General features: G+C 51.5%; 2 protein-coding genes across 4 annotated transcripts in view; one reads left to right on the plus strand and one right to left on the minus strand.

The window, feature by feature from the left end:
• The first annotated feature begins 14 nt into the window (after positions 1-14).
• On the plus strand, positions 15-2,105 carry MRPS12 (mitochondrial ribosomal protein S12). The gene is made up of 3 exons (XM_017887410.1): positions 15-105; positions 382-449; positions 1,417-2,105. The coding sequence occupies exons 2-3, from the start codon at positions 401-403 to the stop codon at positions 1,785-1,787; spliced, it is 420 nt and encodes a 139-aa protein (XP_017742899.1). The 5' UTR covers positions 15-105; positions 382-400; the 3' UTR covers positions 1,788-2,105.
• Positions 2,106-3,937: 1,832 nt separating this feature from the next.
• FBXO17 (F-box protein 17) overlaps positions 3,938-23,350 on the minus strand; it is a 34,442-nt gene continuing 15,029 nt past the window's right edge. The window contains exons 2-6 of one of the 3 annotated variants that reach the window (XM_017887403.1): positions 12,896-13,261; positions 11,426-11,537; positions 8,613-8,708; positions 7,495-7,630; positions 3,938-5,288 (exon numbers count right to left, since the gene is read on the minus strand). In XM_017887403.1, the coding sequence (XP_017742892.1) occupies positions 5,145-5,288; positions 7,495-7,630; positions 8,613-8,708; positions 11,426-11,537; positions 12,896-13,244 (837 nt within the window). In that variant the 5' untranslated portion in view covers positions 13,245-13,261 and the 3' untranslated portion in view covers positions 3,938-5,144. Of the gene's footprint in view, positions 5,289-6,368; positions 6,730-7,494; positions 7,631-7,966; positions 8,192-8,612; positions 8,709-11,425; positions 11,538-12,895; positions 13,262-23,350 lie in introns of those variants that run through there. The other 2 variants (XM_017887404.1, XM_017887405.1) reach the window with 2 other exon arrangements.

Raw genomic sequence — 23,350 nt, forward strand, 5'->3', positions numbered from 1 at the left:
CAGTGACGTGAAGGCAGAACCAGCCAATCCCTGCACGGATAGCGCCCGGAAGAGGCTAGAGGCAGGATTCATCGTGTCCGCGACCTTACCGCTAGGGCCCGTGAGGTTGGTGGAATCCTGGGGTCCTCCAAATCTACCAGGCCCTCTCCCCAGTTTCCCACTTCTTCCTGTGTGCAGGCAAGAGTGGCTGGGTCCTCGGGAGCCCACTCAGAGCGAGGCTAAATTTACGGAGGCACTTTCTATTAGCACCATGAGGGCCTTTGGTTAGACCTATAGAGGTATTTCCTTTGGTTTAACCCAGAAGGTCCTGAGAGCGGATCGGCCAGCATTTGCAGATCGGCCACTTTTCCCTCCTTTCTGAGTCTTTTATCCCTACCACAGGGGCGGCCCAGGAGGCAGGATGTCCTGGTCTGGCCTTCTCCGTGGCCTCAACACGTCCCTAACTTGTGGTAAGTGAGGGACTCGGGCTTCAGGAACGAGGCTAGAGGAGGAGGGTTATTCGCTCTGGGACTTTTGTGCCTCCGTCGGAGCCCCGAGGGAAACGGGGGTGGAAAAACACGGTGGGGTTTTGGCGGAGCTCGGGCTGCTAGAGGTGGGAAGCAGCTGCATGGAGGGCTACTGCGTATCAAGCGGAGTTTCGGTCAGTTTTATTATTTATTTATTTAAGATCTCCCTCTGTTGCCCACGCTAGAGTGCAGCGGTGTGATCACAGCTTACTGCAGTCTCGACCTCCTGGGCTCAAGTGATCCTCTTGCCTCAGTCTCCCAAGTAGCTGGGACCACAGGCCTGCAGAACCACAACCAGCTAACTTTTTGGTATTTTTTGTAGAGACGGAGGTCTCCCTGTGTCGCCCAGTCTGGCCTTAACTCCTGAGCCCAAGTGTTCCCTCCACAGCCTCCCAAAGTGCTAGGATTACATGCATGAGCCACTGAGCCTATTATTTTAAACAGCATTAAAAGTAATGCTTCCTGGTCGGGCGTGGTGGCTCACCCCTGTAATCCCAGCACTTTGGGAGGCCGAGGTCAGGAGTTCGAGGCCAGCCTGACCAACACAGTGAAACCCCGTTTCTACTAAAAATACAAAAATTAGCCGAGCGTGGTGGCGAGTGCCTATAGTCCCAGCTACTCGGGAGACAGAGACAGAAGAATTGCTTGAACCCAGGAGGCAGAGGTTGCAGTGAGCTGAGATTGAGTCACTGCTCTCCAGCCTGGGCAACAGAGCGAGACTTCGTCTCAAAAAAAAAAAAAAAGCTTCCTTGAATAATAAAGAAGAGTTACTTTTGTCTGTAAATAACACTAGACATGAACAAATGCATCCTTGTAAAGTGCTTGAAACAATGCCTAAGACACCAAAATTGAGTTGATACTACACTAAGATCTGCTCTCTGCCGTAATAACCGCTTTCGGCCCTCTCCAGGCCCAGCTCTGGTTCCCCGGCTCTGGGCCACCTGCTCCATGGCTACTTTGAACCAGATGCACCGCCTGGGGCCTCCCAAGCGGCCGCCTCGGAAGCTGGGCCCCACGGAAGGCCGGCCGCAGCTGAAGGGTGTCGTCCTGTCCACGTTCACCCGCAAGCCCAAGAAGCCCAACTCGGCCAATCGCAAGTGTTGTCGAGTGCGGCTCAGCACGGGCCGCGAGGTCGTCTGCTTCATCCCCGGGGAGGGTCACACTCTGCAGGAGCACCACATTGTCCTTGTGCAGGGCGGCCGCACCCAGGACCTGCCGGGCGTCAAGCTCACCGTTGTGCGTGGCAAGTACGACTGTGGCCACGTGCAGAAGAAGAAGTGACAGCTGGGGCCACGGTGAGCTGGGCACCCCTGCAGAACATGAACCTTCCGCTCCCGGCTACCACAGGGTCCTCTGATGCTGGCCTTTGCGCCTCTAGAGGCAACCACTCGTGGATTCAAGTTCTGGCTCCGCCTCTTCCATCAGGACCATGTTAAGCTATAGGAGTTGTGGGGGTACAAAGGGTGCCCTTCTGTCAACACCCTTGGCTCCTGTGTTTAGAGGGGTGGGATGAAGGACCTTTTCTGCTGGGATGAGACACTGTACTGCCCTCTGCTGGGAAGGGGTTTTAATACACATCCTGGCCCTTGCGATGTGAACCCTTGTGGAGTATTTGCCCTCCTTGTGGCTGTGGCAACGGACATCTCTGAGCTTCAGTTTCCTCCTCCAGAAAATAATAGTTCCATTGGTGGTATCTCCTTTATTTGGCTTGTTGAAGATTAAATTCGATGCTCTATGTGCATAACACGCACGGAGGGCTACTGTTTATTTTATTTTTATTTTTTTTAGACAAAGTCTTGCTCTGTTGCCCAGACTGGAGTGCAGTGGCACGGTCTCAGCTCACTGCAACCTCTGCCCTCCGGGTTCAAGTGATTCTCCTGCCTCAGCCTCCCGAGTAGCTGGGATTACAGGTGACCATCACCACGCCTGGCTAATTTTTGTATTTTTAGTAGAGACAGGGTTTCAACCATGTTGGCCAGGCTGGTCTCAAACTCCTGAGCTCAGGTGATCTGCCCACCTTGGCCTCCCAAAGTGCTGGGATTACAGGCGTGAGCCGCCACGCCTGGCAGAGGGCTACTCTATTTTAAGCTTAGGAGTCAGGTAGGTGGCACGGGGGGCCCAGGTCTCCTTCCTGCAGGTCATGGGTTCTAGGCACATAAACTCTGCCCTCAAGCATGGACATCTGGAAAATGGCAGTAATTGTAATGTTGATGTGGAAGGGGTGTGGAAAGGATTCAATGGGGTGTGCTGCTCCACACCTGGGAGCTGTTCTTTTATGTGTGTGTGTGTGTGTGTGTGTGTGTGTGTGTGTGTGTGTGTGTGTGTAGAGAGAGAGAGAGACAGAGTCTCACTCTTGTCCAGGCTGGAGTACAGTGGTATGATCAAAGCTTACTTCAGCCTTGACCTCCTGGGCTCAATGATCCTCCCGCCTCAGCCTCCTGAGTAGCCGGGACCACAGGTGTGTGCCACCAGAGCTGGCTAATTTTTCCGTTTTTTTAGAGTGGGAATCTGGCTTTGTTGCCTGGCGAACATGGCGAAACCCTGTCTCTACTAAAAATATAAAAATTACCTGGGCATGGTGGCATGTGCCTGTAATCCCAGCTACTCAGGAGGCTGAGGCAGGAGACTCACTTGAACCTGGGAGGTGGAGGTTGCAGTGACCCAAGATCAGCACCATTGCACTGCAGCCTGGGTGACAGAGTGAGACTGTCTCAACAAAAGAAAAAAAGATGTGGGAACTGTGTTTATACCATTGGGCTCTGGAGCCCAGCACTGCTCCAAGCCCTGCCTCCCCTACTTACTGGCTAGGTGACTTTGGGCAGGTCGTTTACACTTTGAGCCGCACCAAATGGCGCTGATAAGGGTGCATGTCTGAGAGCTGTTAGGCGCATCATAGCTGTCTCCGAGTTCCTCATGGCGCTCAACACACAGCCTCCTGAGGGTCTCCTGATTGTAAACGTGAGGCCTCATAGTCTTTTAGGATCAGAACTGGTGGCAGACAAGTGCACTGATTACAGATAAAAATTGCCCATCCCCTCATATTTAGCACCAGTTTTATTGAGCTAGTTTGTTGGCCATGCCTAGCTGAGAGATAGAGAAGTGGAGGGAGATGGGGGGACAGGAGAGCTTTTCCTCATGGCATACCTTGCTCCAGGAGTCTGTATACAGGAGTGTGGAGAAAAGGAAGTTGCCCCCAAAGCAAGGGCAGGAGGTGGGGGTGGGGAACTTGGCCTCTGATGGAATTCTGGAATTCTGACGAGAGGCACCAGCCTGACCCGAACAGGAGATGCTGACGGGCAGTGCTGGGCATGTTGCACAGAGATGGCTTGTTACACAGCCCCATGGTGGGATCCCGAGTGCCGAGACCAGCTGGGTCGTGGAGACCCTAACCCAGTGGCGCTAGAGGAATTAAAGACACACACACAGAAATATAGGGTGTGGAGTGGGAAATCGGGTCGCACAGCTTTCAGAGCTGAGAGCCTCGAACAGATTTACCCACATATTTATTAACAGCAAGCCAGTGATAAGCATTGTTTCTATAGATTATAGAGTAACTAAAAGCATTTCTTACAGGAAATAAAGGGATGGGCTGAAACAAAGGGATGGGCTGTGGTTAGTTATCTGCAGCAGGAGCATGTCCTTAAGGCACAGATCGCTCATGCTATTGTTTGTGGTTCAGGAACCCCTTTAAGCGGTTTTCCGCCCTGGGTGGGCCGGGTGTTCCTTGCCCTCATTCCGGTAAACCCACAACCTTCAGCGTTGGAGTCATGGCCATCACGAACCTGTCACAGTGCTGCAGAGATTTTGTTTATGGCCAGTTTTGGGGCCAGTTTATGGCCAGATCTGGGAGCCTGTTCCCAACGCCAGAGATTCCCCAAACAGCAGATGATCCTGTTGGTCTCAAGGACAGACTGCCTCAGCGGACCTCTGCTCCCTGCCAGTGACCATTACCCCCAAAACATGCTGGCAAGTCTGCCTCCTGCGTCACCGGCCTTCCCCCTCGTACAAATCTTGGGTTAGCCTTTGTTTTGTGACTGAGTCTACTGAGATCCTTGCAGGAGAAGACGGTTTGCAGGCAAATGAACTAAATGTCTCTTTCCTGACACCCCCCTTCTAGGGGGCTGAGAAAGCTGTGAACAGCCTGGTTTGTCACACAGCATGTTGGCCACCACGCTGAAGCAGCAGCAAGCAGGTTCATGGAAGGTGTACTGAGAACCAGCCACATGGGGCCCCCTACTGTCCCTGGGTATCCTCTGGCTTCTGGCTTCTGGCTGCAAGGCTTGTCTTTTTTTTTTTTTTTTTTTCTTTGATATAGGGTCTTGCTTTCTTGCCCAGGCTGGAGTGCAGTGGTGAAATCATGGCTCACTGTAGCCTCAACCTCCTGGACTCAGGCAATCCTCCCACCCAAGCCTCCCGAGTAGCTGGGACTACAGGCGGCACCACCGTGCCTGGCGAATTTTGTAAAAATTATTTGTGGAGACAGGGTCTCAGTATGTTGCCCAGGCTGGTCTTGAACTCCTGAGCTCCAGTGATCCTCCCACCTTGGCCTCTTGAAGTGCTGGGATTCCACAGGTGTGAGCCACCGCACCTGGCTGCAAGGCTGGTCTTGACTGACGACGTCAGGCGGTAGTCCAGTCGCTAGGACAGACGGATCCTGACCCTCACGCTGGAGTGGGTCACAAGGGCACCGTAGTGCCCCACCCAGGAACTCACGTCTCTCCCGTACTGCTCAAAAGATACGTAGCGGATGCCCTTGCCAAAGTTGGTGAAGACATGGGAGACCTGCAGGGGGAAGGGGAGTGAGAGGGTGAGGGCCTGCGGGCCCCTTCTCTTCCTCCACCTGAACAGATAGGCCCCAAGGACTGAGGAGGTGCCAGTCCTGCACTAGGTGCTGGGGATGGAGCAGTGAAGCAAGCAGGAAAAGGACCCCGCCCTGGTGGAACTGCCATTCTAGCAGGGGCCTGCCCACTGGAGATAGGTGGGGGTGAGGGGCCAGGGCATTCTGCCAGGAAGGTGGCAGGAATGTGAGTAGACTGAGTTAGCAAAGGCCCCACAGAGGTGACACCTGGAGGAGGGGAGGGAGCCAGGAGGGGCTCGGGAGGGTGTCCCAGGCAGCGGGAACGGCCCGTGCAAAGGTCCTGAGGTGGGAACATGCCTGGAGCTGAGTGAGGGGAGAAGAGAGGGGTCAGGGAGGTCATGGGCAGATCATGGCCTTGTGGGCCACAGGAGGACTTTAGCTTTTTTTTTTTTTTTTTTTTTTCAATTTAAAAAAGTCGAGATAAAATTTTCATAAAACAAACTTTTATTTATTTATTTTTGAGATGGAGTCTCACTCTGTCACCCAGGCTGGAGTACAGTGGCACGATCTTGGCTCAATGCAACCTCTGATTCTCCTGCCTCAGCCTCCCGAGTAGCTGGGATGACAGGCACGTACCACCACACCCAGCTAATTTGTATTTTTAGTAGAGACGGGGGTTTCTCCATGTTGGTCAGGCTGGTCTTGAACTCCTGACCTCAGGTGATCCACCCGCCTCGGTCTCCCAAAGTGCTGGGATTACAGGTGTAAGTCACTGTGTCTGGCCAAAATTTACCATTTTATTTTAATTATTTATTTTGATGCCACGACTTGCTCCATTGCCCAGGCTGGAGTGCAGTGGCATGATCTCAGCTCACTGCAACCTCCACCTCCCCCAGTTCAAGAGATTCTCCTGCCTCAGTCTCCCCAGAAGCTGGGATTACAGGCGCTCACCACCATGCCTGGCTAATTTGTGTATTTCTAGTACAGACAGGGTTTCACCACGTGGGCCAGGCTGGTCTTGAACTCCTGGCCTCAAGTGACCCACCCGCCTTGGCCTCCCAAAGTGCTGGGATTACAGGCATGAGCCACCACACCTGGCCCAAAATTCACTTTTTAAAGTGTACAATTCAGTGGTTTTTAGTTGATTTGTGATGTTATGTGGCCATCACCACTACCTAATTCTAGAGCATTCCCATCACCCCAGGAAGAAACACTGCATCCGTGAGCTGTCACTTCCAAGTCCTCCCTCCCCCAACCCCTGGCAGTCACCATTCTTCTTAGTGTACATTTCATATATGTGGAATCATACAGTATTTGTCGTTTCATGTCTGGCCTCTTTCAGCATCGTGTTTTCAAAGTTTATCCACGTTGCAGCGTGAATTGGTGCTTCATTTCTTTTCCGTGGCTGCATAACTTTGGCTTTTACTGTGAGATATAGCCACAGGAGCATTACAAGCAGGGAGACTTGTGATCTAACTCATTATTATTATTATTATTATTATTATTTTTAGTTAGGGTCTCTGTCTGTTGCCCTAGCTGGAGTGCAGTGGCAAGATCATAGCTCACTGCAGCCTCGACCATCCTCCCACCTCAGCTTCCTGAGTAGCTGAGATGACAAGCTCAAGTCACCATGCCGGTCTAATTTTTAATTTCTTTGTAGAGATGGGGGTCTTGCTATATGGCCCAGGCTGGCCTCAAACTCCTGCCCTCAAGCTGTCCTCCCATGTTGGCCTCCCAAAGTGGTGGGATTACAGGTATGAGCCACCGTGCCCAGCCGAAACATTTACTTTGGTAACTGAGGTGTGAGGATCAAGACAGCATAGTCTTGGGGCCAGACTGGGCTTGAGTCCGGCTCTGCACTGGGCCAGTCACATAACCTCCCTATGCCTCTGTTTCCTCAACTCTAGAATGGAGATAGGATTTTGCTTCACCGCTGCATTTCCGGCACCTAGAGTGGTGCCCAGCACACAGTAGGTGCTCAATCAGTGTTGAACATTAAGCTGTTGTGCTAATGAAATGAATCCATATGTAAGCCTCTTGACACAGAGCTTGGGATGTAAGAAGGGTTCAATACTTCTTAGCTGTTATTATAGATATCCAGCGGTGACAGAAGAGAAACCACGCAGACAAGAGGCTGGGTGTGTGTGCCTCTAGGGGGTCGGGGGGAGCTGGAAGGTAGTCTGGACCCACCTGTCGGCAGCCCCTCTCAGTCCACTGAAGGACCGGGTCAGGTGAGGCTGAGAACTTGACCACTTCCTTTTCATACACGTCCAGAAGGCGGACCCGGAGCTGGTAGACGCAGCCGCAGTTCTCTCGAGCACCCCACCTGCCAGGCAGCAGTCAGCCTCTATGCCCCCGTCACCCAGCCAGCATTCTGGGTTTCAGGGTGGGAGGCTGAGGGCTGGGCCTTCCTGCATCTTGATGAGGGTTCTGCACATCTGGACCATCTTTGGAGACGTCCTGGCCTGGGAACCTCTAGGGGAGGAGCCTTGGTGGTCTGGGGTAGAGCCAGAAGCTGGGGGAAGAGCCTGGGTGATCCGAGGGTGGAGCCAGAGCCTGGGGGAGGGGTCTGGGTGGTCCTGGGGTGAAGCCAGAACCTAGAGGAGGAGCCTGAGCCTGGGGGAGGGGCCTGAGTGGTCCTAGATGGAGCCAGAGCAGGGGAGGAGCTGGGGTGGTCCTGGGGGAGGAGTCTGGGTGGTCCTGGGGTTGATTCTGGAGGCTTTTGGGTGGGTAGTTGGGGGACGGGAAAGGATGCTCTGGGGAGGAACCACAATGCAGGGCAGGTGCCTGATGACTTCAGGGAGGAGCCAGAGCCCCAGGGAAGAGACCAGATTTTCTATGGAGGAGCCACAGCCTGAAGGAGGAGCTGGAATGCTTTGGGCAGAACCTGGGTGTTTTGGGAAGAAGGCATTCATCCTAAGCCTGCAGGCTCTGAAGCCAGTCCTGTCCCAACTATGCTTCCTGAGCCTCAGCTCACAGGGCACCATGCTCCCACCCCTTCAGAGGCATCTACAAAGGGGTCGGGGGAGATGTCTCGTTTCAGAGGGGTATCAAGCCAGTCAGTGGCCCCCTGTGGACCACCCCAGCCTGCTGAGATGAGGGTGGGCAGGAGTACAGAGTGGGGGCTCCGGCTTCTCCAAAGCTCTCTCCTCCCTGGCTCTGCATCACTTCGCCTCTCAGTGTCATCACAAAGGGTGCACAGTGACAGCCACTACCCATGGGGTGGACGGGGCGGGAAATGAGCCCCTGCTGCAGAACTGCTGCCAAGCCTACTGCTGCTCCAGGGCAGGGTGCCGCTCCTCACTCACCAGTCAGCCACACAGATCTCAATCTGGGCGCTGTCCAGTAGCTCCTGCCACACACCTTCCATCACCAGGTCCACAAGCTGCCTCTTGGAGCACCATCTGGGAAGGAGAGATGGCAGTGGGCAGGGCAAACAGTCCTGGCATTCAAGGCGCAGTCAGAAACCACCTCCTCCAAGAAGCCTCCCTTGATAATCCTCTCTAAAGCAGCCCTCAGGGTTTGCTCTAGCAGACCTGAAGATATATGATGGGCTGTACATCTCTCCTGGGCCTCTTGGATTCCCTTTGCCATTCTCCACCCTGCTGCGGGCTCCAGGCAGCTGACCTGTATGAAAGCCTGACCCTCATCTATGTGGGATAAGACCTGAGTACAAATGAAGGCCACATACTAGACATGTGAGCGGGGAGCTCTGTGGTGGGCCTCCTAAAGTGCGAGGGCCCCGGGTCTAAAGCTGGATAGCCTGGTCTCTGTCACCTATTGCTTCCTGTTGGATCAGCCAATGGGATGCTTCAGCAGGGGATGGAAGTGAAGGAGGTGACTAAAATCAGGGTATATATCCTCTTGGGTCCTTCTCAAGGGACTGCCTTGTCCCCCAAGGAAAAAGCACAGCTCCACAGCACTCTCTTCTCATTTTTCAGTAACTGTTTCCTCCCCTCACCTCTAGTAATCTAGGGGTGGTAATGTTCCTTCCCTAACTGTTACTAGCTCAGGGACTCCTGCCAACAACTTTGTAAACAGTCCTTCACTTCAAATTAGAATGTGCCATAATCATATACATTGTGCAGTGTTGGTGGAAGGACAGGTAAGTTGACCAACGGAATAGAACAGAGGGCCAGGAACTGGTCGAGCGCGGTGGCTTAGGCCTGTAATCCCAGCACTTTTGAGAGTCCAAGGCAGGTGGATCACCGGAGGTCAGGAGTTCGAGACCAGCCTGGCCAATATGGTGAAACCTCTTCTCTACAAAAAATACAAAAATTAGGCCGGGCGCGGTGGCTCACGCCTGTAATCCCAGCACTTTGGGAGGCCGAGGCGGGTGGATCACAAGGTCAGGAGATCAAGACCATCCTGGCTAACACAGTGAAACCCCGTCTCTACTAAAAATGCAAAAAATTAGCCAGGCATGGTGGCGGGCGCCTGTAGTCCCAGCTACTTGGGAGGCTGAGGCAGGAGAATGGCATGAACCTGGGAGGCGGAGCTTGCAGTGAGCCGAGATCGCGCCACTGCACTCCAGCCTGGGCGACTGAGTGAGACTCCATCTCAAAAAAAAAACAAAACAAAAAACAAAACAAAATTAGCCAGGCATGGTGGCGGGCGCCTGTAGTCCCAGCTACTTGGGAGGCTGAGGCAGGAGAATGGCATGAACCTGGGAGGCGGAGCTTGCAGTGAGCCGAGATCGCGCCACTGCACTCCAGCCTGGGCGACTGAGTGAGACTCCATCTCAAAAAAAAAACAAAAACAAAAAACAAAACAAAAATTAGCCAGGCATGGTGGCGGGCGCCTGTAGTCCCAGCTACTTGGGAGGCTGAGGCAGGAGAATGGCATGAACCCAGGAGGCGGAGCTTGCAGTGAGCCGAGATCGCGCCACTGCACTCCAGCCTGGGCGACTGAGTGAGACTCCATCTCAAAAAAAAAACAAAAACAAAAAACAAAACAAAAATTAGCCAGGCATGGTGGCGCACCCCTGTAGTCCCAGCTACTTGGGAGGCTGAGGAAGGAGAATCACTGAAACCCAGGAGGCAGAGGCTGCAGTGAATGGAGATTGTGCTAGTGCACTCTAGCCTGGGCAACAAAATGAGACTCTGTCTCAAAAAATGAAAACAAAAAATCAGAGCGCCAGGGATAGACCTAGGTATGCACAGAAACTTCATAAACCATAGAGATGGCATCATCATTCCATGGGGAACAGATTATTTCTCTCTTTTTTTTCTTTTGAGTCAAGGTCTTATTCTGTCGCCAGGCTGGAGTGCAGTGCCATGATCCTAGCTCACTGCAACCTCGAACTCCTGGGCTCAAGAGATCCTCCCACCTCGGCCTCCCAAAGTGCTGGGATTACAGGCATGAGCCACCATGCCCGGCCTTCAGTTTCCTACTATAAATTGGGGGCAATAATAATATCTATATCACAGGGTTGTTGCCAGAATTATATGTAAAGTGTCTAGTACAGAGTAACCCCTTGTGGAGGCAAAAGTGACTCTATCTTGGATGCTAATCTGCCATGTTCACTTTTTTTTTTTTTTTTTTTGAGACAGAGTCTCACTCTGTCACCCAGGCTGGAGTGCAGTGGTGTGATCTCGGCTCACTGCAACATTTGCCTCCTGGGTTCAAGCGATTCTCCTGCCTCAGCCTCCCCAGTAGCTGGGACTACAGGTGCGTGCCACCACGTCCAGCTAATTTTGTCTTTTTAGTAGAGACGGGGTTTCCTCCTGTTGGCCAGGCTGGTCTCGCACTCCTGACCTCATGTGATCTGCCCGTCTCGGCCTCCCATAGTGCTGGGATTACAGGCGAGAGCCACCATGCCTGGTCCAAAACCCTGTCTTTAGATCAAACTGGTCTTGCTGTTGTCTCACAAACTGCAGGCGATGATGCACAGAGCATTACTGCCTGTGGTTGCTAACCTTCCTGATTTTTCCTTGTATCTCTGGCATATAAAACAGTACCCTCAACAAGAATTTGTTGATTGATGGAATGAATCAATGAATAAATAAGTGGGGGAAGGAGAGGGTGAAGGTGGCGATGAGGACAGTGTGGGGGGTAGGGTCCCTTTCTCTCTCTGGGGCCCTTGCCCCAGGGATCGGGGCCTCTCACTTGGGCCACTCACTCGAAAGAGGTCACGAAGCAGGTCTGCGAAGGAGCTCCAGGTACCGGTGTTAGGTTCTTTTCTATGGCCCAGCCGTTCCCGCCGTGCTCCACCTCCCAGCCTCTGAAGCCCTCTGTGGGAAAACAAGAGTTGAACGTATGATTTACCTGCCAGCCTGCCCAGCAGAGACTCAGCAACCACCCAGCTTGTGCTGTCCACCAGCCTGTCCCTCTTGTGCTCCAATCCTCCCTGGTTTCTCCTACTGACTCCTCCTCCCATTATCCTGTATTCCTGGTCCTCCCCCAGAACTGCGACTCTCAGCCTTGCCCATCCACTCAGCTTCTCTTCAGTCACCCTTACTTGCTCTTTCTCCTTCAGTCGTGCTCTTCACTGTGTGTGTGTATGTGTGTGTGTGAGAGTGAGAGTTAGAGAGAGAGAGAGAGAGAGAGAGACAGGGTCTCTGTCGCCCAGGCTGGAGTGCAGTGGCTCCATCATGGCTCACTGCAGCCTCTAACTCCTGAGCTCAAGCGATCCTCCCATATCAGCCTCCAGAGTAGCTAGGACCACAGGTGCATGCCACCACATCTGGCTAATTTAATATTTTTAATATTTTTTTTTTGAGACGGACTTTTGATCTTGCTGCCCAGATTGAAGTGCAATGGCATGATCTCAGCTCACTGTAACCTCCGCCTCCCGGGTTCAAGCGATTTTCCTGTCTCAGCCTCCTCAGTAGCTGGGATTACAGATGCCTGTCACCACGCCTGGCTAATTTTTGTATTTTTAGTACAGGCGGGGTTTCACCATGTTGGCCAGGCTGGTCTCGAACTCCCAACCTCAGGTGATCAGCCTGCCTCAGCCTCCCAAAGTACTGGGATTAAAGGCATGAGCCACGGCGCCCGGCCTAATTTTCAAAATTTTTAGAGACAGAATCTCACTTTGTTGTTCAGGCTGGTCTCAAGCTCCTGGCCTCAAGCGATCCTCCCACCAGCGCCTCCCAAAATTCTGGGATTACAGGCGTGAGCTACTGCGCCCCACCCTTTTTTTTGGTTTTGTTTTGTTTTTTTGAAGACAAGGTTTCTGTCACCCAGGCTGTTGTGCAATGGCACAATCATAGCTCACTGCAGCCTCGAACTCCTAGGCTTAAGCGATCCTCCTGCCTTGGCCTCCCAAAGCGTTGCCATTCCCACCGCGCCTGGCCTCTGCCCTGTTCTGCATCCCCTCTGCATATCAAACTGCCTGCTTTCTCCCCTGGCCCAACCAGGGTCTTCCTGCCTTGCCCGATCCACTTGTCCCGATTCCTGGCTCCACGGTCTTCAGCCCCGCCCACCGGACCTACAGCCCAGGCACTGCGCCCCTCAGCCCCGCCCCCTGGCTCCTCCAGCGGTCTCGCCCATTGGCTACATCTGTCTCAGACTCTGCCCTGGCCCCGCCCCTGTCTCGCTCACCCCGGCCCCCACCCCCAGCCTCCTGGGCACCGCTCCCTGCACCCACGCTCTCCGCAGGAGTTGAAGATGAGGTTGCGGCGGAAGGGCGCGCGCAGACAGTAGCGCGCCAGGGCACACAGCGGGAACTCTTCCTTGTCTTCGTTGCTGGGCAGGCAGCGTTGGGCCACTGCATAGAGTGCGCGGCCCTCGGCGCTGCGGTCGCGGGCCAGCTGCAGCAGCCACACGGTGGGCCCGTCCACTATGTCGCGCCAGGCGCGGCACACTGGGCGGCATCGCGTGACCAAGGCGCGTGGAGGCACGTGGCTCAGCACCTGCACCAGCAGCTCCGGAGGCAGTGCGTCCAGGGCCAGGGACGGGTCCGCCGGCAGCCGTCGCCGCGAGAGCCGGGCGCCCATCTCTAGCAGCCGGAGTCCTGCAGGTAGAGAGGGGTCGGTAGGCGGGTCAGCGCAGTCAGGCCACCCCCTCCCTACTTTGCCTCCCAGGGCGCAAGGCCACTGCAGCTCGAGAAACCCCATTAGGTCCATGGGCAACCAGGGACCCATTCCCCTCTCTGATTCTGGGCCTCTCCCCATCTTTCCCCCTTGGGCAAGACTCTGACCCCCGTCAGGACCACTGATCACAGCTTCCGTCTGTCGTTCACTTGTGTCAGGCTAAGCGCTTCACGTATATGACCAGTGAAACGGCAAAATAACTAACATAACTAACCCCATTTTTGTTTAAGGGGATTTTACCCATTTCTGCACATAGGCTAGGATAATTTTAGAGTGCTGAGATAATATGCAAAAACAGCAATCATGTAGTTTTTAAAACTAACTCTGGGATTAAAGAATTATGTAAATAACTACGTTTTGTCAAAGATTTATAGAAGCACTGTGACCCAACCAAGGACAAAGAAGTCACCAACCTCCTCCGACCCTAGCTGGCACCCAGATGTCTGCAGTGGTCACCTCATTATTTTATTGTTATTACTTTTTTATGGAGCTAGAAACCAGGACTACAGCCTGTACCTTCTGGGCTTGAGTGATCCTCCTGCCTCCTGCCTTGAGGGCTCAAGGCCCTCAAGTAGCTGGGCCTATAGGTGCATGCCACTATGCCCAGCTAGTTTTTTATTTTATATATTTTTTTGTAGAGATGGGGTCTCACTGCATTGCCCTGGCTGGTCTTGAACTCCTGGGCTCAAGTGATCCTCCTGCCTCAGCCTCCCAAAGTACTGAGATTGGTATGAGCCACTGCGCCTGGTCTGTTCGTCACCTCTTGATCACAATGCCCTTCTCTTCCCTCTGCCCTTAAAAAAAAAAAAAAAAAAAAAAGAAAATTGTACTGATTTAAGATGGTACTTTAGGATGGTAGTCCACTGTGTTCTCAGTTTGCTGGCTCTCCAAATAAACTTGCTTTTCCTCCCACCAACTGTCGTCTCTCTTGAGTTTGGGGTTTTTTTTTTTGAGGCAGAGTCTCATCTCACTCTGTCACATAGGCTGGAGTGCAGTGGCCTGTCTCGGCTCACTGCAACCTCTGTCTCCCAGGTTCAAGTGGTTCTCCTGCCTCAGCCTCCCCAGTAGCCGAGACTACAGGAATGCGCCACCACACCTGGCTAATTTTTGTATCTTTAGGAGAGACGGAGTTTCATCATGTTGGCTAGGCTGGTCTCGAACTCTGGACCTCAGGTGATCCACCTACCTCGGCCGAGATTGTAAGTGCTGGGATTGTAGGTGTGAGCCAGCGCACCTGGCCTGAGCTTGGCTTTCTTTTCTTTTTTTTTTTGAGACGGAGTCTCGCTCTGTCCCCTAGGCTGGAGTGCAGTGGCACGATCTCAGCTCACTGCAAGCTCCACCTTCCGGGTTCACACCATTCTCCTGCCTCAGCCTCCTGAGTAGCTGGGACTACAGGTGCCCGCCACCGCACCCGGCTAATTTTTTGTATTTTTAGTGGAGACAGGGTTTCACCGTGGTCTCGATCTCCTGACTTTGTGATCCGCCCGCCTTGGCCTCCCAGTGTTGGGATTACAGGCGTGAGGCACCGCGCCTGGCCGGCTTTATTTTCTAAAACTGAGTCTTACTCTATTGCTCAGGCTGGAGTGCAGTGGCACAATCTCGGCTCACTGCGACCTCCGCCTCCCGGGTTCAAGCGATTCTCCTGCCTCAGCCTCCCAAGTAGCTGGAATTGCAGGTGTGTGCCACCACACGGAGCCAGTAATTTCTGTATAGAGATGGGGTTTCACCATGTTGGCCGGCTGGTCTCGAACCCCTGACCTCAAGTGATCCACCTGTCTCAGCCTCCCAAAATGCTGGGATTTCAGGCATGAGCCACCATGCCTGGCCTGAGTTTGGCTTTCGAGTGTCAAGCTGCCAAACCTGGGTTGGGTTACAGACCCACAAGGAAACCCACTGTGGAAGAAACCATTGCTACCCCATACCCGAATGTGTTCCAACTACTGTAACCTTTGGAACCCATGACCCATCTTCAGCAAAATCTCTTCTTGCCTCAGTTACTTCTCTGAACATTCCTACTACCTTCTTGCTCTAACTGGAACCCAGCTCTCTTGTGGGCCTGCCAAGTGGGGAGGTCTGTGCTCCTGGGAGCTGCTTCCTGACCATTCTCCCTCCACCCTCCCCAAAACCCCCAGCCATGAATCTCATCACTACCCTGCCTCGTGCATCATCTGCTGACCCAGATCATGACTCCTGTCTTCTCCCTAATTTTAGTTCTGGGCTCACGGCCGCTCCCGTGGCTCTTAGCATCATTCTCAGTGATTTCCATAACCAGATAGATAGTTCTTCCGCAGCCCCAACCTCTCTGTTCCCTGACCTCCCTCCAGTGGCTTTATCCTTCCCCAACCTCTCCCTCTCATAGTCACACCCAGACCTTGTTCAATAGGAGCAGCCTCTTCAGAACCTCCATTTCACACACTCACTCTCCACCCATCACTTTCTCTTTCCACCTCATTCCCTCCAGTGCCCAACTCGCACGATCCTTCCAACCCACTATGATCTCCCATCCTTTGTCCCTTTCATTTTTCAGTCCCCCTTACCTCCCATGCCCTCATTCCTTCCTTAGCCAGCTTAAATTCCATGGTTAATCATTAAAAACATTCTTGATCTGGCATGCTGGCTCATGCCTGTAATCCCAGCACTTTGGGAGGGCAAGGTGGGAGGACTGCTTGAGGCCAGGAGTTTGAGATCAGCCTGGGCAACACAGCGAGACTCCATCTGCACAAAAAATAAAAAAAATTAGCCAGGTGTGGTGGTGCACACTTGTAGTCCCAGCTACTCCAGAGGTTAAGGTGGGACAATCACTTGAGCCCAGGAGTTGGAGGCTGCAGTGAACTATGATTGTGCTGCTATACTCCAGCCTGGGCAACAAAGTGAGACCCTGTCTCTAAATAAAATAAAATAAAAAGAATAGCAAAAAAAAGTGGGGCTGTTGCTAGAAGGGGAGGTGAGGTCAAGAGAGGGTTTGGGCTGGGCGAGGTGGCTCACACCTGTAATCCCAGTACTTTGGGAGGCCGAGGTGGGCAGATCACTTGAGGTCAGGAGTTTGAGACTAGCCTGGCTAACATGGTGAAACCCCATCTCTACTAAAAATACAAACATTAGCTGGGTGTGGTGGCAGGCACCTGTGATCCCAGCTACTCGGGAGGCTGAGACAGGAGAACTGCTTGAACCCGGGAGGTAGAGGTTGCAGTGAGCTGAGATCGCGCCATTGCACTCCAGCCTGGGTAGCACAGTGAGATCCTGTCTCAAAACAAAACAAAACAAAACAAAACAAAACAAAACAAGCAAAAAAAAAAAAAAAATGAGAGGGTTTGTTTTGAGATGGGAGACAGGATGCTGTGTGGGCTGACAGGAGATCCAGTGCATTGGGGGAAACTGAATGAGCAGCAGAGAGAGGTGAGAACCAGGGACCGTGGCTGTAAGTGGGTGGGAAGGTGGGAGCAGGTGATGGGACAGTCACAGCAGGAAAACGGGTGTGGGCATGGGTGCAGGTAGGTGGTAGAGGCAGGGGCGGCTGTGGAAGTTCACTTTTCATCTCTTGCATTTTCTCTGCAAAATAAGAAGCCAAGGGAGAGTAAAGCGGGGGGAGGAGGTGTTGGAAAGGATTAGGGGAGAAGGGAAAAGGTGTGAATTAGTTGTCTAGAAGAGAGGAGGAAGGAGGGGATCAGAGAAATGTCATATGGCTGCCAGGCAGCATTGGAGTCTGCCTGAGGGTCAAGTTCACAGACTTGAAGTTAGCCTGGCCAGGGGCTGTGTTGTTTTTTAGCCCACTTGAGCTGTGTGGGCGCAGGCACGGTGGAGAGGAAGTCTGGATTTAACCGGGGTCTCACGCAAGAAGAAGCCAAAGGGGGCAAGGGTGTGTGCAGAGAATGTGTTCTTTTTTATTTATTTACTTTTTTGAGACGGAGTCTCGCTCTGTCACCCAGGATGGAGTGCAGTGGCGCGATCTCAGGTCACTGCAACCTCTACCTCGTGGGTTCAAGTGATTCTCCTGCCTTAGCCTCCCAAGTAGCTGGGATTACAGGCGCCTGCCACCATGCCTGGCTAATTTTTTTATTTTTAGTAGAGACGAGGTTTCACCATGTTGGCCAGGCTGGTCTCGAATTCCTGACCTCAGGTAATCCACCCACCTCAGCCTCCCAAAGTGCTAGGATTATAGGTGTGAGCCACTACGCCGGGCCGAGAATGTGTTTTTTTGTTTTGTTTTGTTTTGTTTTGAGACAGAGTTTCACTCTTGTTGCCCAGGCTGGAATGCAATGGCGTGAACTCGGCTCACTGCAACCTCTACCTTCCGGGTTTAAGCAATTCTTCTGCCTCAGCCTCGCGAGTAGCTGGGATTACAGGCGCCCACCACCACATCTGGCTAATTTTTATATTTTTAGTAGAGACGTCACCATGTTGGACAGGCAGTTCTCAAACTCCTGACCTCAGGTGATCCGCCCAACTCAGCCTCCCAAGGTGCTGGAATTACAGGCGTGAGCCACCGTGCCTGGCCTGAGAATGTGTTATTTTTTATTTTTTGAGACAGCATCTTGCTTCTTCACTCAGGTGGGAGTGCAGTGGTGTGATCACGGCTCACTGCAGCCTTGACCTCCCAGGCTCAAGTGATCCTCCCACCTCAGCCTCCCAAACTGCTGGGATTAGAGGCATGAGTCACCGCATCCAGCGTCTTTGTTTCTCTTTACACTTCTCAAAAAAGCAATCTACCCGGTATTTTCTGCTTCCATTCTTCCTAAAACCTTTTCTTTTTTTTTTTCTTTTTTTTTTGAGACAGAGTCTCCCTCTTGTCACCCAGACTGGAGTGCAGTGGCACAGTCTCAGCTCACTACAACCTCCGGCTCTGAGGTTCAAGTGATTCTTGTGCCTCAGCCTCCCGATTAGCTGGCACTACAGGTGCATGCCACCACGCCTTGCTAATTTTTGTGTTGTTAGTAGAGACAGGGTTTCACCATGTTGCCCAGGCTGGTTTTGAACTCTTGGGCTCAAAGGATCCTGCTGCCTTGGCCTCCCAAAGTGCTGGGATTATAGGTGTGAGCCACTGTGCCCGGCTCCAGCTCCACTTCTTGCTATAAATTATATAAGCAATGGCAAGTCACTTAATCTCTTTATACCTCAGTTTCCCTTTCTGAAAATGGGGCTAACAGTGCCTCCATCATAGGGCTGTTGTGAGGCTGAAATGAGTATTTTAAAGCACTTAGGAAAAGCCCCTGCAGGCTCCTAAATAAGAGTGATATTAATTTAATATTAGTCTGGGCGTGGTGGCTCACACCTGTAATCCTAGCACTTTGGGAGGCTTAGGTGAACGGATCAATTGAGGTCAGGGGCCCGGGCAACATGGCGAAACCCCATCTCTACAAAAAAGACAAAAATTAGCAGGGCATGGTGGTGGGTGCTTGTAATCCCAGTTACTCGGGAGGCTGATGCAGAAGAATCACTTAAACCCGGGAGGTGGAGATTGCAGTGAGCCGAGATCGTACCTTTGCACCCCAGCCTGGACTCCGTCTCAAAAAAATGATGTCAGGAATTTTTGCTACATTCATGGACTACTTTCCTTTCGTGACACAGGCTTATTTCTTTTTTTTAAGTAAAACCTTAATTTGTTTAAAAATGACAATAGTTGACATGAATTGAGCACTTATTGGGCACATGCAGATAACAAGCATTAGATCATTAAAGCCTCTTGAAAAGGGCACCCTCAAAGGAGAGTTTTGCCCATTAAACAAGATGATGGAATTCACGAGCTGATCCAGCTTAAATGCTCAGCACAGTGGCTTAATAAGGGCCAATAAATGCCACTAAATGAAAATGTCACAGCTAAAATAGTTGTGTCAGCCGGGTGTGGTGGCTCATGCCTGTAATCCCAACATTTTGGTAGGCAGAGGTAGGTGGATCACTTGAGGTCAGGAGTTCAAGACCAGCCTGGCCAACATGGCGAAACCTGTCTCTACTAAAAATACAAAAATTAGCCGGGCGTGGTGGCGGGAGCCTGTAATCCCAGCTACTCAGGAGGCTGAGGCAGCAGAATCACTTGAACCCGGGAGGCAGAGGTTGCAGTGAGCCAAGGTTGCGCCACTGTACTCCAGCCTGGGCGACAGAGCGAGACTCTGCCTCAAAATGAATAAATAAATAAATACATAAACAAATAAAATAGTTGCTGTCTTTTTAAAAAAATGATGTGTCATAATCATGGCAACTAGCATAATTTAGTATTTCACATTAATTTTTAAAATATTAATATTAATTTTCACAGGTGTGAGCCACCATGCCCAGCCCCGACGTCATCTTTATTCCTACTGCAGAAAGAATGAAGTTGTGGAGACAGACTTTATAAAGACCAAGCTGTGCTTTTCTCCAGGTGGTTCTGAGTTGCACTAATAGTTCACTGAGGCCCGGTGCTTGAACCCAGGAGGCGGAGGTTGCAGCGAGCTGAGACCACACCACTCACTGCACTTCAGCCTGGGTGACAGCTGGCATGGATGTGATGCTCATCAGAGTTTAGTTCCCTGCAGTTCTTCTTAGGAGGAGTTCTTGGTTCCCATTCTTCTTAGGAGTGTGTTCCCACTGGCAAAAGGAGGATCTCTGGGGCTGGGGGTGGGCCCCTCGCCCAACGAAGACAGCCAGACTTCACCAAGGAGCAGAGATGTTCAAGAAACGTACTGAATGAGCCCTCAGCTATACCACACAAACCATATTAAATGCTTGTATGGGGCCCTAGTGTGGTGGCTCATGCCTGTAATCCCAGCACTTTGGGAGGCTGAGGTGGGAGGATCACTTGAGCCCAGGAGTCCAAGACCAGCCTGGGCAACCTGGTGAAACCCCATCTCTACAAAAAAAATACAAAAAAGTTAGTCAGGCATAGTGTCACGCACCTGTAGTCCCAGCTACTTGGGAGCTGAGGGGGAAGGATCACTGAGCCTGGGAGGTTGAGGCTGTGGTGAGTCGTGAAGGGGCCACTATATTCCAGCCCAGGTGATAGAGTGAGACCCTGTCTTAAAAAAAAAAAAAAAAAAGAGAAAGAAAAAAAAGTTTGTGGCTGGGCAGGATGGCTCATGCCTGTAATCTCAGAACTTTGGGAGACCAAGGCACTCGGATCACCTGAGGTCAGGAGTTCGAGACCAGCCTGGCCATAATGGTGAAGCCCCATCTCTACTAAAAATACAAAATTAGTCAGGTGTGGTGGTGTGCTCCTATAGTCCCAGCTACTTGGGAGGCTGGTGAGAGAATCGCCTGAACCCAGCAGGCAGAGGTTGTGGTAAGCCACTGCACTCTAGGTTGGGCAACAAGAGTGAAACTGTCTCAAAAAAAAAAAAAAAAAAAAAAAAAGGAAAGAGGAAAGAAACATGAAAAGTGGCTCAACAGTCAAAGACAGGTTTATTTTGGAGAATAAGCCTGAGAGGGGCTTCTGGAGGATTTTTTTTTTTTGGAAAAGGTTGAAAAGTACCCACTGCAAAGTTGAATGCCAACTACTGGCTGAGTCACAATAGGACAAGTAGGGCCTGGTACTGCCTGCTTCCAGGGTTTTTGGGAGAGTGTGTATTTGGAGGAAGGTTACTGGCTATCAGAGTGACCGGGGAATGCTACTGGTACTCAGCTACCCAAAGAGACCCAGGATGCTATGGCAGACTGTATTTTTCAAAAGTGGCTATGATAACATTTCCTATCTGACATGCTCTTTAAGTTCACCACTGCTCCTGAAGCTGTGGGGTCCACATTGCTCCCCTGGGCACGTGCAGGCCTTTGCAACTGCCTCAACTTTCAGAGCACTGCAGAAGTGGATTTCATTCTCTCTCTGTCTCTCTCTTTAAGAGACAAAGTCTCACTCTGTCGCCTGGTTGGAGTGTAGTGGTGTGATTATGGCTCACTGAAGGCTCGAACTCCTGGGCTCAAGCGATCCTCCCAACTCAGCCTCCTGATGGGACTGCAGACACATGCCACCATGCCCAGCTAAGTTTGTTATATATATATACTTTTTTCTAGAAATGAGGGGTCTCCCTATGTTGCCCAGGCTGGTCTCCTCCTGGGCTCAAGTGATCCTGTCGCCTTGGCCTCCCAAAGTGCTGGGATTACAGGTATGAGCCACTGTGCCAGGCCTGCTAAGGGGTTTCTGAGGCTGGATCATAAAAGAGTATGCAGCCTCTGCTTGACTGTCTTTCTTTTTCTTTTCTTTTCTTTTTCTTTTTTTTTTTTTTTGAGATGGAGTCTCTGTTGCCCAGGCTGGAGTGCAGTGGCCCAATCTCGGCCCACTGCAATCTGTGCCTCCTGGGTTCAAGCAATTGTCCTGCCTCAGCCTCCCGAGTAGCTGGGTTTACAGGCGCCTGCCACCATGCCTGGCCAATTTTTGTATTATTATTATTATTTTTTCAGTAGAGATGGGATTTCACCATGTTGGCCAGGCTGGTCTCGAGCTCCTGATCTTGTGATCCCCCCCACTTGGCCTCCCAAAGTGCTGGGATTCATTAGGCTGTGCAATTTGTGCACTTTCTATAAAAGTTTTGCTAAAAATGGGCTGGGTACCATGGCTCATGTGTGTCATCCCAGCACTTTGGGAGGCTGAGGTAGGAGGATCGCTTGAACCCAGGGGTTTGAGACCAGCCTGGGCAACACAGTGAAACCCCATCTCTACAAAAAATAAACATTAAAAAATTAGCTGGACCTGGTGGTGTGCACTTATAGTCCCAGATACTCGGGAGGCTGAGGTGAGAGGATTACTTGTGGCCAGGAGTTTGAGGGTACAATGAGCTATGATTGCACTACTGCATTCCAGCCTGGGTGACAGAGTGAGACTGTCTCCAAAAACAAAAACAAAACACCACCACCACCAAAACAGAACACACACCCAAAACCCTCAACGTCTGCTAAAATGATGAAAACAAGAAAACAGATATGGTAGTCCATGGAAAGGAACAAAAGATGTCCAAAACTTTGCTCAAAGTCATCAAACAAAAGATGTGACTAGTTTAAAATAGAAGAATCTGTGAAAATGATTAAGAGTTAGCTTATAAGTATTTCCTCAGCAGATTCTCAAATTGTATAGTTTTTTTGAGGCCGAGACCTTTTTATACTGACTGGAAAATTCTACACAAAAAATACCTCTGTGAATCATGATACCAGTTTGTTTTTGGTTTGTCCAGAGTATACTTTTGTCCAGAATGCCAGAGTATATTTATAATAATCCATTCTTCTTCTTCTTTTTATGGCTCTGGGGACTGGGATCAGCTATGTGGTCCTCATTTAGGGAACTTGTGCCTTTGCCATCAGATGGATGGGGCTGGGTCATCTGAGGCTTCTTCCATCCTAGTCTGGCAGCTGAAGTGAGGAGACCCGAATAGCTGGTGCTCCTTAGACATTTCTTTCTATTTTCACCTGGCCTGCCCAGCTACTTTCAGAAAGAAACCAAATAATATCTTTCTTTTCTTTTCTTTTCTTTTTTGAGACAGAGTCTTGCTCTGTCACCCAGGCTGCAGTGCAGTGGCATGATCTCAGCTCACTGTAACCTCAGCCTCCTGGGTTCAAGGGATTCTCCTGCCTCAGCCTCCCGAGTAGCTAGGATTACAGGTGTGCATCACCACGCCTGGCTAAGCTTTGTATCTTTAGTAGAGACAGGGTTTCACCATGTTGGCCAGGCTGGTCTCGAACTCCTGACCTCAGGTGATCCACCCAACTCGGCTTCCCAAAATGCTGGGATTACAGGTGTGAGCCACCGCCCCCAGCCGATATGGAACATTTCTATTGCCCCAAAAGGTTTATCCCTTCCCATCCAACCTCCCCACTCCCACCCAACGGCAACTACTATTCTGTTTTTTTTTTTTTCGTTTTTTTGTTTTTGTTTTTTGAGACAGAGTATTGCTCTGTCGTCCAGGCTGGAGTGCAGTGGTGCGATTTTGGCTCACTGCAACCTCCGCCTCCCAGGTTCAAGAGATTTTTCTGCTTCACCCTCCGGAGTAGCTGGGATTACAGGCACGCACTACCACGCCCGGCTAATTTCTGTATTTTTTTTTTTTTTTTTTTTT

This window comes from Rhinopithecus bieti, unplaced genomic scaffold, assembly GCF_001698545.2.
Source record: "Rhinopithecus bieti isolate Rb0 unplaced genomic scaffold, ASM169854v2 scaffold_15776, whole genome shotgun sequence".
NCBI lineage: Eukaryota > Metazoa > Chordata > Mammalia > Primates > Cercopithecidae > Rhinopithecus > Rhinopithecus bieti.

Bases quoted from the DNA above. Each gene is read 5' to 3' on its own strand.
- MRPS12 (XM_017887410.1), top strand. From the start codon at position 401: ATGTCCTGGTCTGGCCTTCTCCGTGGCCTCAACACGTCCCTAACTTGT. The intron at 450-1,416 runs GTAAGTGAGGGA...GGCCCTCTCCAG, and splicing joins CAACACGTCCCTAACTTGTG to GCCCAGCTCTGGTTCCCCGG.